The sequence below is a fragment of the Tenrec ecaudatus genome, chromosome 10, assembly GCF_050624435.1.
Source record: "Tenrec ecaudatus isolate mTenEca1 chromosome 10, mTenEca1.hap1, whole genome shotgun sequence".
Classification (NCBI taxonomy): Eukaryota; Metazoa; Chordata; class Mammalia; order Afrosoricida; family Tenrecidae; genus Tenrec; species Tenrec ecaudatus.
The window spans coordinates 135794505-135811916 of record NC_134539.1 but is presented as its reverse complement, the minus strand read 5'-3'; the positions used below and the strand labels follow the sequence as shown (position 1 = coordinate 135811916).

General features: G+C 60.1%; 1 protein-coding gene across 3 annotated transcripts in view; it reads right to left on the bottom strand.

The window, feature by feature from the left end:
- Positions 1 to 17412, bottom strand: part of RARA (retinoic acid receptor alpha) — a 43281-nt gene that overhangs the window by 9857 nt on the left and 16012 nt on the right. For 2 of the 3 annotated variants that reach the window (XM_075561789.1, XM_075561788.1), the window contains exon 2: positions 12793 to 13332. In XM_075561789.1, coding sequence (XP_075417904.1) covers positions 12793 to 12970 — 178 coding nt within the window. In that variant the 5' untranslated portion in view covers positions 12971 to 13332. Of the gene's footprint in view, positions 1 to 1816; positions 2436 to 12792; positions 13333 to 17412 lie in introns of those variants that run through there. The other variant, XM_075561791.1, reaches the window with a different exon arrangement.

Here is a 17412-nt window from a genome sequence, read left to right as displayed (position 1 = left end):
CCCAAGGCCAACTGGTCACCTCTTCCCACCTTGAGTGGAGGTGCCAGGAAGGAGTGGAGAATCTCCCACAGGGAGCTTAGGTGCTGTGGTCGGCAGGGATCCTCCCCCCTACACACTTACAAAGCAGTGACAATAGTCGCAGGTACTCCAGACAGGGTCTGGTCACCACCCCCAGCCCCATTCTTTGTCCAGGACAAGTCTAGAACCTGCCATTCCAACACACACTCCCATACATAGAACTGGGGGAGCCCAGTTGTACCCCGGCTGTACCCCACCTACCAGGTCTCCATTTCTCATCACCCAAGGTTAGGGGGATGGATGCAGGGTTCCCCAAATTTGTTTTCCCCACAACTCTGAGCTCCTCCTCCACCCCTTCAGAGCCAGGGGGCAACCGATGAGACAGCCACTGGAGGCCAAGGTCTGTCTTCTGCAAAAGGCCACCAAGCAGGGACAGGGGTGCACCCCAGCAAGCATCCTGCCCCAATAAAGTAGAGGAGGCTTTCAGCCAGAGCTGGGGAAATGGGAGAAAGGGCCTGGTCTCACGTGTCATTGGACCAAAATCCACCATTTGCCAGGCCACAATAGGAGACGAGGAAGTGGGGGTTCCTCAGAGACAGAGGTGGGGTGCCTCTCCACCTTGAGAAGAGAGGCTGAGGGCTGGGGTAGGCACTTTGGCCAGCAACCCTTCTCTAATCTGCCAGGCCCCCAGAGGCCTGCTCCACCCCTACCCCACCCCCTCCCTGGCAGGCCAAAGGGAGGCAGCAGGGCCAGGAGGGTGGGGAAACCCACAGGGAGTGCTGAGCCAAGCCAGGAAGAAACCTGAGCATCTAACAATAACCCCAGAGCACCGGCTCACTCCCACCCAGGAAGCACTGCCACAGCTGGGTGGGAACGTGCCCAGGTGTGCAACCCTGACAGGCGGAACCCCTCCCTCCCGGAAGAGCCTGGACCTCAGGGGCAGCAGGTGAGAAAGGTGACCAGGCCACCAGGGTTCTTACCAGCCTCCCTCATAGGGAAGCCCAGTGGAAACAGGGTAACAAAAGCCCCCCCCAATATTCAAGGTTGGAGATGCAGAGTGGGGCCAGCCCTGCAAAACCAAACTGAACCCCTAAGAAGAAGCTGGACTGAGAGGAGGATTCTCCCGCCTGCGTGGCAGCTTCTCCTCCCCATTCTTGGGACGGGAGTCTAAAAGATGACAGCCGAGTGTCTGGGGTCGGGACAAGGCCCAGATGGGCCAGGTGCACGCCCTCCCTTCTTTCCCCCTCCCCTCCCCAAGGTGTAAGGGTTGGGGATGGCGGAGAGTCTGACCAAGTTCCCCTTTCTGTCAGGTCCCACTGCCAACACCGAAGACGCCAGCACTCCCCTGACACCCACTCTCCTGTGGAAAGAGCAGGGGCTGGGGCAGCAGCTGTCGCACAGGAGGGGGCTCCCCCCAGGGTTTGGCAGGGGTAGGATGTGGAGAGGGAGGAGGCCCCTCCTCCGAGCGGACAAACCCACAGACAGGGCCCTTCTCGCCAGCTCCAAGCGGGGAGAAAGGGCCGCCGGGCTGCGGAGCCCTGCATTTCAAGCAGGTAGAAATACAGGAACGGACGGGGACCGCAAGTGTCCCGGAGGGATGAAAGCATGTTTCCCAGGAGGAACCCCCCCCAAAGTTCCTTCGGGTGGATGGAACAGAAAGCGCGCCCGGGGTTACAGGGAGAGAGCCAACTGTCCAGCAAGGGCATCTTCGTTTCAGCAAGGGCAAGTCACCACGGTGCCCCCTCCCGCCCCACCCCATCCCGGCTCCTACAATAGGAGCGGGGCGGCCGGTACGTACAGTGGTTTGAGCCATTCCAAAGCGGAGTCCGCAGCGGGGTGGAGTAGGGCCCGGGGGCGGGGAGCCCCTTCTCCGGGAGCAAACAGGCCCGGTTCTGATTATAGAAATCCACCACCAGGAAGGGGTTCGGGGTGGGGGTGAGGCCCCCCACGTCTACACTCTCGTACATCTTCCCCCGCGAAGACAAGAGGTCCGGCGGGGAGGTCCTGCGCGCCGCCCTCACTCGGCCGGCGGCGGCGCCATCCGGGGAGGGCGGCTGGGGGTGAGGGGCACGTGCCCCCACCCCAACGGTGGCCGCCCCAGCCCCGAAGTGCCCGCGTCCAAGTGCGCCGGCCGCGGCACCAGTCCCGGGTGAAAGCGGGGAAGTTGGCGGGCGCGCGGGGCGTCCGCGGCTCTCCCGGGAGCGAGCGCCCGGCGGCGGCCGGCCGGGAACTCGGCGGCTTCGCCTTCGCCTCGAGGGGCTCCCGCCCCGAGTCTCGCGGCGGCGGCGGGGGGGCCCGTGCGCGCCCCAATCCGCGGGCGGGCGGGCAGGGGGCGGACCCGCGCTGGGCGGCGGGAAGGGGGCCCCCGCGCACTTCCTCTCCCGCGGGCCGGGGCTCCCGGGCTTCTCCGGGCGAGGATTCCCGGCGGGGCGGGGACTGCGCGGCTCCGCCTCCTCGGAGACCCGGCGGCTGCAAGGGCCGCCCCCGCTCCGCCCCGCCCCGCACGGGAGGCCCCTCCCCTTCGGGCCCCGCCCCCGGCCGGACCAGGCCCCGCCCCTAATTAACCCGTTCCTGGAGGCTCTGGCTCCGAGGAAGGAAAAAAAAAAGCTAGGCATCTACAAGGAGGGGTGGAATATGGACAGAATGGAGGGGGCGGGGAGTCTGGAAAGAGGAGGGAAGAGGAGGGGGCCCAGAAAGCCTCTGGAGAAGAGGTAAGCAGAGGCCAGAGGGGCGCTGGGAACTGGGCAGAGGAGGGAGGAAATCGATAGAAGTGGCATTAGTGGGAAGGGGTCGTCCCCCACCCTCCCTGCCTCCACGGTGGTTTGATGGGGGGGAGAAGTGGGAGGAGACTGAGGGAGGGGTTTGCTTCCCGGTGTCCTCCCCCTAATACATACTCCCACCAAGACAGGGCCTCATTTGCCTAATGAAATCTAGCTGAACACCTGGGTGCCACTTCACTCTGCCCATGACGTCATCACCCACTTGCCCGCCCGCCTGCCTGTCAGCGGGGTTCACCCTCCAGCCTGCTCCGGTCCGGTCCCCAGCTCAGCTGGGCCTAAGCAGCTCCTCGGTATCAGGGGGTGATGTCCCCAGCTCAGCTGGGCCTGAGCAGCTCCTCGGTATCAGGGGGTAATAGACGGGCCACGGGAGAGGAAGGGCGGTGGAGCGAGTGACCAGGTGTTAGCAACAGTGTGCGTGTGACACCTTGCAGTCTAAACACCGTTGGAATGAGGCACCCGGCTCGTGTCACTGTCTGTGACATCCTCTGTGACTGGCCTGCTGCACAGGTGCTGCTGGCACCAACCATGCAGAGAACTCTGCTCTGTGCCCCAGGGGGTCTCCCAGGCCTGGAACCATCCTGGGCCCCACTCCACCTCCAGGTCCAGCCTGAGAATAAGGCTTGGCCAGCGACCCCGCATGCCTGGACTGCCTGCTTCATCTGGAGAAAGAGGTTCCTTCTGAAAGGGCTGGCCCCCCAAAAGCCAGGAATGGGAGACCCTGACAGCCGCTCCGCAGTGGGCACTGATCCTGGCTGGCAGCAAGGCCCCGCAGTGGGTTGTCCAAGGCCATACTACTACTACTACTATTAATAAAGAGGACAGCGGACAGATGCCCTTTCTGCTGCCAGTCAGTGTCACCATCCCACAGGTCCCCACCACGCCAGGCCAACGGAACTGTATTTCAGGAAAATCTGTCTTTTCTGAGCATCTTCCACGTGGGCGCCGTAAGCAAAACCATCCCAGCCTGTAGACCTTACTGAGAAACAGGCATCAAGCAGATTATCACAAACTGAGAAAAAATATGTATGTAATATAAATACAGGTAAACCAGAGGAGCCTGGTGGTGGTGCGCTTACACATTGGGTTGGGATCCACAAGGTCGTCTGCAGGAAACCACATCGGGAGACAGATACAGGGCTTTCAATGCCTGTCAAGCATTACAATCTCAGAAACTCACTGGGGCAGCGCTCCCCGCCCTACAGGGTTGCTAAGAGTTGGCACCGCATGGCTGGCAATGAGTAGTGGTCGTTGTCGTCGTAGATGCAAACCGAGATAAATGCTATTATGGCAGCGGTTCTCAGCCTGTGGGTCGCGACCCCTTTGGGAATCAAACGACCCTTTCACAGGGGTCGCCAGATTCAGAACAGGAGCAAACTGACAGTGTTAAAGAAGCAACGAAAATGGTTTTATGGTTGGGGGGGGGGGTCACCACCACATGAGGAACTGTATTAACCGGCTGCGGCATGAGAAAGGTTGAGAACCACTGTGTTATGGTATAAGTGCATGGGAAAATTCCATTATCTTGGAATCCCACTTTCCTGTGAACTTTCTGAAGGCCCCTCCTCTGGTGTGCTTCAGTGGTGGTGGTGGTGGTTCCTCTCTCGGGTTTCCCACTTTATCGCAAATGAGGTGAAGTTTACAGAGCGGATTGTCAGGTTTACATCCAACAATCCGGACATATCTGATTCCACTCACCCCTGCAGGCCCTCAGTGGACCCTGGCTTAGCCTACTTCCTCCCTGCTTGCTGTTTCTATCCCTCTGTTCCTAACCCTCTGTACTTGGGCCTTGGGTCAATGCTACCCTTTTGATCTTAAACGATTGACTACAGTTCGGTTACAGACCCGCAGGGGGATTAAGGGTTATGGTCTGGGGGGGGCGGGGGAGGGCAGTCTCGCCAGTTTCTGTGCCACCAGTAGACACAGTGAGCTTTAAAAGAGAATTCACGGAGGTGCTTCCTTTAGACGGAAGGGTCAGCGACCCGACCTAAACGAGTAGAGGTGAGCCAGGCAAAGGCACCAAACCTGCGGCCCTGGAGCCCATTCCACCTCCTGAAACTCTGCGGGACAGGGAGGTCCCCTGAAGCAGATGCCTGGATGCTCTCCCACACCAAGCCCTCTGTTAGCAGAGAAGCACTTAGTCCCTGTTCTCAACAGGCTGCTTCGGGAAGAGTGCAAAGGTCCGAGGACTGCAGGAGTTGGGAGGACAGTCAAGGCACGGACCAGGGTGGTTGGAGCACAGAAAGTAAGAGAGTGGGGGGGGGGGGCAGGGGAAACGACGACACAGGGGGCATAGAAACAGGTGGGCCTGGAGCGAAGGGCCCAAGAGGGCTTTGGGGTTTTTTTCTCTTAAATGAAAAGATTCAGGTTCCCAGCTTGGGAGATGCAAGATTTGATTTCCTAGCACCTGTGTGAAAAATGGGTGAGAGGAAGGCAAAAGAAAGCAGGCCACTATTGCAATAGCTCGGGTGGCACAGTGGAGGCAGGGTCCAGGGAACGATCTGGCAGTGGGATGCACAGAAGGAAGCGGGGTTCTCGGGATACCCTGAAGGTAGAATCCATGCCAGGTCGGGAATGAAGCGGTAGAGAGGACCGTGTGATGTTTGGCATACGCACCAGCAGAGTTCCCGAGAGTGCAATGCAAAGGCCAGACGCCCACTGGGCGGCTAAGATAGTGGGCGTGGGGCTTAGGGTGAGGTCTGGTTGCCGATGGAGCAGGTACGCACAGGCTTGGGGACAGATGAGCCTGCCAGAGAGGTCACAGACCCTGATGTCACTCTTCCCAAATGATGCAGCTCCTGGGCACATTATGCCCAGTCCCTGTGGCCCTTACAAGGCTGGAAGGGACCTGAGTCCGAACCATCAAAGATCACATGGTCAAGGGATTGCAAGTCACAGTAGGGAAGATAGGGTAGAGAACTAACTGGTAACCGAGCCAAGTTCACTGCCCTCGCGTCAACTAGGACTCACAGCAACCCTCTAGGACAGGATCGAACTGCCCCGGGGGTGGGGGTGGGGGGCGGTTCTCAGACCATCACTCTTGACGGGAGTAGAAAGCCTCATCTTTCTCTCTTGGAGCGGTTAGTGATTTCAAACTGCTGGCCTCCTGGTTAGCAGCCCAACACGTACCCACTACACCACCAGAGTTCTTTAGCCGTGGCGACCACGTGCTATTTGACAACAAAGAAAGGCCTACAGCATGTATAGGAAGGGGTACCATGGGGCAAGGCAAGGTGAACATCCTCCAAGGTTTCTAAGAAGTAACATTCAAGATGTTTCACGAAGGAGAGGATTTCCGGAGCAGGGCAGGAAGAGAACCTAGGAGAACGAGGGAGTTGAGATGCTTGTTCTGGGCGAGAGCAAGGTCGTGCAGCAGGTCAGAGCAGAACACTGTGTCCCAGGACGGCGGGGAGAGCAGAGGAGAAGGCGGGTTCTGGCCAGCCACACTCCCTCCAATGACAGCAATCAGCAGGCCTTGAGCCTGTACGTACACACACGCACGCACACATACAAGCATCCTCGCCTCCAGGGCTGGGCATTCAACAGACAGACCCTCAGCTCAAGTGGGCTGAACTAAACTAGCCACTTTGTGCCAGGGAGCACCCCCTCGTGTGCTCAGCCCCATCTGGAGGAGCAGCAAACAGGAAGTCACAAGGCCCAGCGCCAGGCGAACACTGGATCCCAGGACAGGGTGACCATCTCCCAGGACAATGCCCTGCTCCAGCCTGTCATCGCTGTCCTTGCAAGGTGCATGGGACTCATGCTCCCGCGGCCCTCCCCAACAAACCCTCCCCAGCAGCAGGTCAAGGTGGCCTTGCAGCTGCACACCAGTCAGGAAAGGCCGCGATGTGGAGGAAATGGACTCAGAGAGAGGCTGGCTGACCTGCGGCAGGGAGCTCAACAGGAAGAGGGGTGGCCTGTGCGACTCTAGCCTAGAGGGGCGCTGGTCTGGGGTTCCCACCAACCGGAAGTCAAAAGGAGGAGGGGAGGGCCTCAGTTTCAGACCTATTTCTGCTGTGTCCTTGGGGGTGGGGGGTAGATAAGGCACAAGGCAGGAGGAAGCAGCCAGAAGAGGGGGAGCAGTCCAAAATGATTTGGACAAGGGAAATACTTCCTCCTTCCACAGATGCCACCCCACAAAGGGCAGGCGGGACCCACACCAGCATAGTCCCACGAGCGCATGTCCCTTGGCATGGGGTGGGCACAGTGTCTCTGGCCCTGGCTAACCCAAGAGGAAGACAGGCTTCCTTCCCTGAGTCCCCTCCCCCAGCCCATTCTAGGACCTTGCCCTTAAGGGGGCCAGAGCGAGACAGGTGATGCCCCAGGAGATAAAAGGTGAGGGGCCGTTTCCCTTCAAAACCTCAATTCGGTGCCTATGGGCTGACTCTGCGTGAAAGGGACTGCTAAGCAGCTCCCTTCCCCTCCCCTCCCCCCACCCCTGCTCTCTCTCCCACTGTCCAGGGCCAAGTAGGGAGAGGGAGGGAGGGTGCACTTTACAGTGGCTTAGGAAGGGCCCAGTCACCTTCTACCTGGAGGCCTCCTGACTGCAAGGAGGAGGAGGGGGGGGAGGAGTTAGCCCAGTCCCGTCTCTGGGCACACAGCCAGTCGGGGGTGGGGTGTCTCATCATCACCAGGTTCTCCTCCACTGAGTGTTTCCCGTGTCCCTGCCCTCCGCCCCTCCCACCCCCGCCAATGGAAACACAGTAAGAAGCGTGGCTTTTACAAAGTGTCCCTTCTGTGGCCGTCTGGAGGGGGTGTCCACTGGGCTCCGCGGGCTGTGCTGGCAGGGGGAGACTATCTGCAGCTTCCAGAGCAGGACCGCGGAGGAGCTCTTCCCCTCTAGCCTCCAGACCCCTAACACAGTCCAGGGGGGAGGCAGGGCCTTGTCCTGGGGGCCTGGGCGAGGGGCATCAACAATAGCACTGACCCCAGCTCCAGAGTTCTCTGCCCAAGCCCTGGCCCACAGATGCGGTTCTGTGGGCAATTAACCTCTGCCCGCCTGCTGCCTTCCTGTGCAAGTGGGGCCCGGCCCCCCTCAGGAGAAAATCTGCATGTCAGTATTCATTCTCCCCTGTCCATCCCCCCCACCGGCAGGGCACGAGGCCCCTCACTACCAGCCATCAGAGCTGGGTGCCAGTACCCTCAAGGGCTACGTAAATGCCCTTGCCCAATTCTCACCCTCTAAGGGAGGTTCTGGGGAGGTCCTTGTAAGACGGATGAGGACACAGGCTCAGAGAGCCTGCCTACTAAGCCGCACTGCCTGCTCCCCAGGCAGGTTTCATTCCCTGGATCAGCGACCCCCCCCCCAACCCTCCCCAGGTCTTCCCACTACCACTGCGCCTGAACTGCAGCTCCCCACCCGGGTACAAAGGCGCTGGCCCCTCCCCTTGGTACTTGACTTGATCCCTCAACTCTCCAGCCTCTCCACCCAATGCAAACAAGCCATCAGCTCCCTTCCCCAAAGCAATGGACCCCTCACCCCTAAAGTACACATAAGCAGCCCCACACCCCCTCCTAAAGCACACACCACCTTGATGCCCACCCCCCCACACACACACATCCTTAAACACAGACTCTCACACCACACACACATACACACCAAGACAGTTGTCAGACACCAAGAGCCAGTGAGGTGCTGGGTTTGGCAGGATGGGGTGGGGTGCCATCTTGGGGGTGCTATCTTGGGGGCTTCCCAGTCGGGCTACTTGAGCAAGCCAGGCACCCAGCCCTGCCCACAATGACCCTGTCATCCCACAAGCCGGAGGGTCTCTGAGAACACCCAGGTCACCTAACCCAGTCCCCTCCCCCCTGAGGGAAAGGAGGTAAGATGAAGGAAGGGGGGTGGGGTGAGGTTTCCAGCAACAAGGGCAGACATGAACAAGCTTACCGCTGCCTTCCCCTAGCCCTGGCTCTGGATTTGGACTGCGTGCTCAGAGACTGAGCAAATCCGTCTCTCTGCGGTCTTGACTACAGCGGCGTGAGGTAACCCGGAGAATCTGGATGTGGACACGTGGTCTGCTGCCCTAACAGCTACCTGGGATGTGAACATGCTAATGGGTAGGGGCTGAAAGCATCCTCAGGTGCCAAACGGAAGAGGCTGGTGACAGTCCAAACCCCGGCTGCTTTGAGGGAGATGAGCCTGTCGGCTCCGTGGGGTCCGGGGTGTGGCAGCCCTGAGACCCTACAGGAAAGGGCTCAGCAGCAGGAGGTGGTAACAGGAAAAGCCTGCACTGCCTGGGTGAGGCTGCAGGGAGACCGATGGCCACCCCAGTCCGTCCGTCCTACAGCGCACCAGAACATGCTCGCTCCTGGTGAGGCTTGAAAAGCACACGGTGACCATCCGATCGGCGGTGCTTCTAATACAGGGAAAGACCTTGGCTGCCTGGAGTTCCAGTGCTGGGTGGAGGGCAGGACTTGTAAGTGACAGATCCAGACATTATTCTGAGCAAGGTCTTCAAGGGACGGTGTGGCTAAGCGTTACACGGGAGAGGGAAGAGATGGACTGAACAATGCACTGTGTCCAATGAGAACAGAACTTAAGGATCTGGAATGTCCCGCCGCAGCCACGAAGGACAGGTGTCCCAGAACACCCACCAAGGCTGGCCTACCGAGCCCTTTGTCACAGAAACGCCTGTGGCTGCCGGGCCCAACCAAGGGCCTGAACGGAAAACCCACCGAACGGGGCCGCAGAAAGATGGAGAGAACACCATCTCCTCCTTGGAATTCTACAGGTCAAAGGAGCCACGTCGGGGGCAGTGTTGGCCCCCAAAGAAAGAACAGGACCATCCCTGGAACAGCCTCCCCGGAACAGAAGAGTTAGAAGCAAGGAAAGCCAAGCCTTCGGGGTTTCAAAGAATGGCGCCGCGGTCTCGGGTTTCCAAGGGTTGGTTCCAGAAGGTGAGCCTGCCAGTCACGTGTACCAGGGGGACGGGGACGGGACCACCGTGCAAGGGCATCAAAAGGGGCCTGGCCAGGGCGAAGGGATGATGGCTTTGAGACTACGACTGCCTACAGCCAAGGAAGCAGCGTTGCCATCACTGGGGCCCTAGAGGGCAGAAGGGAAGCCACAGAGGGGCCCCCCTGCCCGGATGACAAAGGCATGGCCAACCCCTAGCGTTAGAGGGTGAGGCCCTGGGACAGGAGGTCTCAGAACCGAGGAATCTTTGCAAGCCTTGAATCGAATGCCGTTTGTCCTGCTGGTCTCCAAGGGGCTGGGCGCGTCACCCCTCGTTTCTGGTTCCTCTCCCACTTCTCCTGTTTGTAACAGAGACACCCACCTGTGCGGGCTCCACCGCTGGAATCAGAAACTTCAGATGAAGAGCGATTTGGGCCCGGGATGGGACACACCCGAAATCTCGCCCATATTTGATCTGCATTGATTCCAAAGACGAGCGTCTGTCCGCGGAGAGGCTTTAAACTTTTGGGATGAGATGCTGGGGGATATGGGTTTCGATGTGGCAAGGATATGAATTGGGGCGGGGAGGGGCGCACCAAAGAGTGCCATGTTCTGAATGAATTCGGTCCCCCCAAATCTGCATTGTAAGTCCTGCTCTCTCTCCCTGTGGTCACAATCCTCGTTGGGACTGGGCTGTCTTTGTCACCTTGATGAGGTAGCCTGAGTGTAGGCGGGATCTGGAGTCCATCTGAGATCCCAGGGAGATAACTAGAGGAGGGGCGGGGCTAAGACAGACATCAAGCCGCAGGAAAGCCTACAAGGAATCCAGCAACAGAAGCTAAAAAGACAGGGACCTTCCTTCAAAGGAAGGAGGAAGCCTCCCCTGAATTCAAAAACCGTGAGAAAATCATGTTCTGGGTGTTAAAGACACCCCCCCCCCCGTGTGCTCGTGACTTCTACTACAGCAGCACCAGCTACCTGAGGCAGGGGACCACCCATCTCTCCGTCTCCCCAGAGCCACCTGGTCCCGCACCAGCCCCAGAGCGCAGAGGAGAGCCAGGGAGGTGACGCTGACCATCACAAATGCTCGTGAACGTTTTCTCTGCCCGGCTGCGGAGTCAGGGCCCTGCCAGCCTCCCTCCGGCCAGCGCCATGGCCTCTGGTCCCAGCAAAGGAGAAGGCCCGGGAGACGCTCAGACCCTGGGGTCAGGGTGGGGGTGCAAGGGCCAAGGAGAGAAGTTGTTGTTGTTGTTTACTAGGAAGGAGGGGGGGTTGCCGAGAAGCAACCAGCTGGTGTCTCAGAGGAGGGGCAGGAAGAAGGTATTACCCAACCTGGGTGGGGAGAGCAAGAAAAGGCCACACTCACCCCAAATATGGGCACCCCACCCCTACCCCTACGCTGAGGGAGAAGGCTACCAGGGTGGGAAGTGGAATGGGGCGGGGTGGAGGCGGAAACCCTCTCCACCCACCTCTGAGAAAGAGGAAGAAACTTGGGACTTTGAGGGAAGAATACAGCATTCCCTGGGTCTGACACTGGACAGGGCTGGGGTGGGCAGTGTCTGGGCGCTCCGTTCCCATCACCTGGGCAGAGGGAAAGCTGCCCATAGGCACTAGGTTGCAGACAGGCCCCCCCGACTTCTCCCTCCCCCAAATTCCCACCTTGGCAGGAAGCAGACCTCCTCCGGGCCAGACTATGAATTCCAGGCCCCTCGGAGGCAGCAAATAATCCGCCTCATGCTAGAAACCACAGCCCCACCCACCCATTCCCCAGAACCCTCAGCTCCAAACACTACGCACCCCGCCACCTAGCAGACCCCAGCACAGGTCTATGGAACGCAGAGAAGGGCACAAGGAAAGGGGAGAGGCAGGTTTGAGGTGGGAGACTGAGGCAGTGTCTGCCTGCTCCCTGGCCCGTGTAGGAGAGAGTACAGACAGAGTCCCAGCTCCTAGGCAGCTAGGGGGGCGGGGGTGGGTGGGCTGCGGCAGAGCCCGAGGAGGCAATCCAGGAAGCAGTGGTGGCAGTGGGCAGCCGGCCAGTGCGGGCAGTGAGGCGCCCTGCCAGAGCCTGCCCCAGGGACAAAGACTCTCCCTGGCTCCAGGGAGAGTGCTGCCCCCACACTGAGCAAGGGGCACTGACCCAGGCCAGCGGGCTTACAGGGCAGTGGTACCAGGCAGCTTGCCAGCAACCATGGGAGGGGTGGTGGGTGTCCAGGGCGGGGCGTGCCATCCCTGCTGGCCAGAAAAGGTGGGACGAGTCCCTCAGGTCAGCAGCTGACAGGCCAGTCCGGGCGGCCATCACCCTTCTCCGCCTCCCACCCCCTCTAGCCCCAGGCCAAGCCTGGGCTCCCTCCTCCCCTCCAGCCCTGGCCCGGCGCCCAGCTGGGCCCTGGGGGCCAGAGTTACTGTAAGCCTTCTGGCAGGCCCCAGGCCTGGACTCTGCCAGCTGGCCGCAGCCTCCGCCACCTCCCACTACCTGGCTCAGCCAGCCGAGGAAGGGTCCGGAGACCCCCACCCAGGCTCAGGCGACTCCCACTGCAGAAGGCAGAGGCAAGGAGAAAACACAGGCCTGTCTCCCGGGGCAGAGTCCTTGCAGGCTGCTGTTCCTGAAGGCTGGCCCCAGAGAGGGAAGCCCGGCCTAGCATAACAGTGCCTGTCGGCGGTATTGGAGGGGAAGGGGTGCGCGGGGGGAGGTGGACAAACCCCGCCTGCCGGCCTCCCTCAGTCCACTCCTTCCTTCAAGTCCTTTCCCTCAGGCCCGGGTGGGGGGTAGGGGCAGGACTCAGGGGTGCCACTCTTACCATTACTGTCCCCACCAAATGTCAAGAGGTTTGTTTACGCGCCTCGGGCCTCTGTGTCCAGTCCTTGGAGCTATTTATAAGGCCCTCGAGATGGCAGAGCACGAAGAAGGGGCAAGGGCACCCCGGGCACCACTGCCACCCAACATCACACACTGCTGCCATGTCAGGCCGCCTCCAAGCCCGGGGCCAGCACCCACGAGCCACAAACCATGGCAGAACAACCATGCCTGGAGCCCAAGCTCCGGGGCCCTGCCACCTTCCACACTTCCCTCCCCCGAGCCCCCGGCGGCCTGCCCGGACTTACTGGCTGGCGATGGTGTGCTATAGCTGCTTACTGGAAGCTGGTGCTGGAGAGTGGTCAGGGCGCCCGGCGGCGAGAGTCCACCCAGCATAGGGGGGAAGAAGAAGGCGTAGGGAGGCACTGGGTACCCACTGAGGTGCCCACCCCCAGGTGTCGGGCAGGAGCTGCTGTTGCTGGCCATGCCAAGCAGCCACAGTCAAAGGGCTGGCAGACCGTCTTTGGTGGGTGCCGGCGGGCTTCAGGCCGCCCCTCCTCGGGGCATGGGGCCCGGGCCCAGAGGGGGCTTGGGTGGTCAGCCCAACCCCCCTTTCTGTTCTGGCACTGCTACCCAAGGCCAGCAGGCTGATCTCGGCCACTTGGTGGCCCCACCTGGTGGCCAGGTGAGTCGAAGGATGTCCCAGGAGTTTGTTGGTCCTCCGGTCAAGCGGTTCTGTGGTGGGCTACTTTCCCGGGAAAGTCCAGAGCGGCCTTCAGGATGCAGAAAAGTCTGCCACCCCTAGATGGGCCCGGGCGAGGTGGCTGGCGGGGGCATGTCCTCAGATGCTGTAGAAAGAGGAAAGACAGGTGAGTGGGCACACAGGCATTCCCGGCGGAGCTCCCCGACCTGGGCGGCCGGAGATTTTCCCGTGGCACCCGGGTGAGCAGACAGCTGGCACCTTGCCTGGCTGGCAAAGTTGGCCTGGGAGCAGGGCCCAGACGCTGCTGGGGGTGGCAGGAGAGCAGAGCCAGGCTGAGGCCAGAACCGCGGACTGACAGGGGAAGGAGGCCAGAGTGGCACCCGAAGGGTCCCTGCAGCCTAGGCTGGCAGCTGGCCCCCTTCCCCTAGGGAGGGTTACCTGAGGTCAAGATGCAGAGAATGTATGCTTGGGGGAGGGGCGGAAAGCCGCTTCCCTAAATTAAAGCATGGGCACTTCTCAGAAAAATGACTCCTAGCCCAAAGGGGGCCCTCTTACACCACTTCCCCGCGCCCCCCCCAAACTCCAGAGCCAGCACCCCAGATGGGTTGGTGTCACAGGCCCTGGGAGGGGTGGGGTGGTGCAGAATGCACACAAATGGGGAAATGGGGACCAAGTACTTCCAGTGTCACTCCTGTGTTTGACAGCTCGGATGGGAAAGGGCAGCAAGCTGGCAGCAGGACAGGGACAGACCAGGATAGAAGCCCCCCTCCCATCCCCCCAACCCCTAGACAGTGAAGGGCTGGGGAGGTCCCTAGAGTTCACCCACATTCTTCTGTCTCTGCAAAAGCAATACCCCTGGACCAGGGGGTGAGAGGTAGACAGAAGATGAAAGGCCAGATGTCTCCCCATCCCCCCCCAACTCGTGTGTGCACAGATCCACACCCTGTTTGAACAGCTGGGACCAGAGGACATGCAGATAAAAACCAAACCAGGGGGGCAGGAGGAGATGCAGATGAGCCCAGAGACCCCAGCACAGGCCCACGAAAGGACAAGCAGCCACCAAAGCAGAGAGACTGAGGGAAGCTTCCCAGGGGAGACCGCTCCAGGCCCGACTCATTCATGGGAGGTTGGATTCAGCGATCCGTCGAGGTGCAACCACACATACATTATGCAAAAACGACGGACAAAAAAAAACGGAGCCAGCCCAAGCCACAGCGAGATGCCGTGGCAGACCCACTGGAGCAGCTAGAATCAAAAAGACGTAATAACAAGTGTTGGGGAGGATGTGGAGAAATCGGAGCCCCCATTCCCAGGATCGCCATCGACCTGATGGTAGCGAGGTGGGAGGTGGTTTTCTGTTTGTTTTTTAATTCACTTCCAGCAGGAAGGCGAAACGGCCGAGTTGTGTTGGAAACCAGGTTGGCGCTTTCCTCAAAATGTTAACCAGAGAGTTACCATATGATTCACCAATTCCACTCCTAACCTACACCCATGCGATATGAAAACGTAAATCTGTACAAAAACATGTGCGCAAATGTTGATCAGCAGGGTTATTCATAAAAGCCCAAATGGGAGAACAGCCCAAAGCGTCATTAAAGAAGGGACAAGCATGCTATAGCCGTACACCGCGGAATATTACTCAGCCATGAAAAAGAACGGGAGCGCGGCCCAGGAAGAGCTGCTAGTTACGATTCTCCTACAATGGCGTGGCAGAACCAGCCCAGAACATAGACAAGTGGCTGCCGTGGGCTGGCGCCCAGCCTTGGTGAGAGCACAGGGCTCAGCAGCACAAAGTAGCTGGTGACCACCGGCCCCTCCAGTACGATGACAGCCTGAAGACCCCATGGGACAGTGCCCTCAACAGAGCTGACCTCCCCAGCAGGGCCCCGGGGGAGGGTTTAGGAAAAACGGGGAAGTGACTTATAGGTAGGGAGCTCTTTTTGAGGGCGATGAAAACATGCTAAAAGGAGTTGTGGTCATGGTTACACAACTCTGTGAGATGCTGGCCTGCTGAATTGGATACACTTTAAGTAACCGAGTGGATTTATTTGTGACTTAGAGCTCAATAAAGCCATTAAAAAAAAAAGTAGAACGAAAAGAAACAAGACCACTGACCCAAAAGGACTGCTTTCTTTTCTGACCCTCCCCTGCCTTCCAGACCCAGGGCATACTGGGTGCCAGGTTCCGGACTTAGAGCTGGAGTCCAGGGGACAGGCACACGGCCGGCGTTTGGCCGAGGACCGGGTCTGGCATGGGGGGTTCCTGCCAAGGCCACTGTGGAAGAAGCCAGGGCCACTGGGCCGGTCAGCCTGGGCTGAGCTAGGGACGGGCGGGAAGAGGACAGGTATGTGCTAGGGAGGGGGGCGCGTGCCCCAGGAGTGAAATCTGGACCTTGTTATGTGGAGACTTTTACTGTTCCTCATTATGACTGCCTCGTCCTCCCCGCCTGAGGTGCCCCTTCCCGCCCCTGGCCCCCGTGAGTCCCTCTCAGGCGAGAACACTGACGTCAAGAGAAACAGGGGCCCCACCCACCGGGCCAGCTGCCGCCCTGGCCCCCCCACACCCCTGTGGGGCCCCACACAACGGGAACTTGAGCTGGGGGAGCCAGGCAAGAGGAGGAGGGGCTGGCTGAACACACACACACACACACACACACACACACACACACACACACACACACACTTCGCATCAGGGTGGGCAAGAGCCCGCCTGCACAGCCCAGCCCGTGCGCGCGGGCACGCTCGGGAGCAGAGGGAACCTGGAGATACCATCTCTCCACACCTGGGCTCTGCCACACACTGCGTCCAGTCCTGGGCCACAGGCATGCCCCCCCCCCCGCCTCAGCCCCCCGACCCCTGCGGGGCCCAACCAGGGCGCACCACACTGCCTTCTCCAGCTCTCACGCAGCTGTGGGCCCAGCCCATGACCAAAGCCGCCCCCAAAAAACCTCCAGGTGGATTGACACCTTTGCAGAGTGGCCTACCTAAGGAGAGGGAGCTGGGCTCAAAAGAGGTCCAGGAATCCAGTCACTTCAGACCCTGCTTTGGGGGGGTGGGGGGAGAAACCTGTTTTTTAAGGGGTTTCTCCAGAGAGGACCCATAGAACGAAGCCGCCCCAACTCTGCCCCAAGGGTTTGAAATTGACACAGACCCTGAGCGAGCCTCCCCCACCCCCACCCGAGGCTCAGCCTGCAAACTTTGGTACAAAGTTACTCAGCTCCCCGGGGAGGGCCTTGAGCCAGGGGAAGGGGTAAAGGTCATAGAAATGGGCTAAGGGCCAGGCTGGCCAGGGAACAGGGATGGGCTGAGGTAGGGATGGTGGGGGCACCGGTGAAAGGGCAAACTCTTGTCTTTGGAGCCCCCAGGAGTCAGATCCCCCTCCCCGCACTGAGGATGACTGTTCCCCCAACCCCCCCAGCCCCACACACCCCGCTTCGGCTCCCAAACCTGAGGGAAGACAAGGCAGGATCCGAGAATTGAAACCAGCCCCTAACAGAGAAAAAGACACTTGCTGTCCAATCTCCACCCTCTGCCACCAGCTCCACTGCCCACAGGGCACCTCCCTGGAAGGGGAGGAAACCACAGGCCCACACCTCCAGGGCACCCAGCACCCCCCTCCCTGCCCACTGTGGTCTCCCCACCTCCCCCCTGCGGCAGGTGCCCCTGGAGGAAATGGAGGGCTGGCGGCAGGGAGCAGGAGCATGGGTCTGACACCCAATCTGGGCTCTGCCACTCCAGGTGACCTTAGACCAGTCACGTCACCTCTGCCAGCAGGCTTGCTCTTCAGGCACCCGCCTGCCTCCAGGACACGGTGCGAGCAGATGGGAGGGACAAGTCCCCAAAGCTCCTTGCACGGGGCAGCACACACAGGCTGACAGGCCAGGCAAACAACGCACCCCCCTTCCCACCCACCCCTCAGCCTGTCCCACCACCAACACGGGAGGGGGGGTGCTCCGCTAGGTAGGCTTTGCCCACACCCCAGCCAGACCCAGCATCTGCTGACAGGGCTGGGAGGGAGAATTACCCTCTTTTCCAAGGTCTTCCTCCCCGCAGACTAAGGAGAGGGGCATTTGGGGGGTGTGGGTGGAGCCTTTCATTTCGCAAACAAAAGGAAACCTTTGGATAAGGGGCAGGGAAGGAGAAAACAGAAATTCACCATTTCCTCCTCCCTGGGCCTCACAGAGGGGAACCTAGGGTCCCAGCCAGGTGGGCCCCACAGGTCTCCT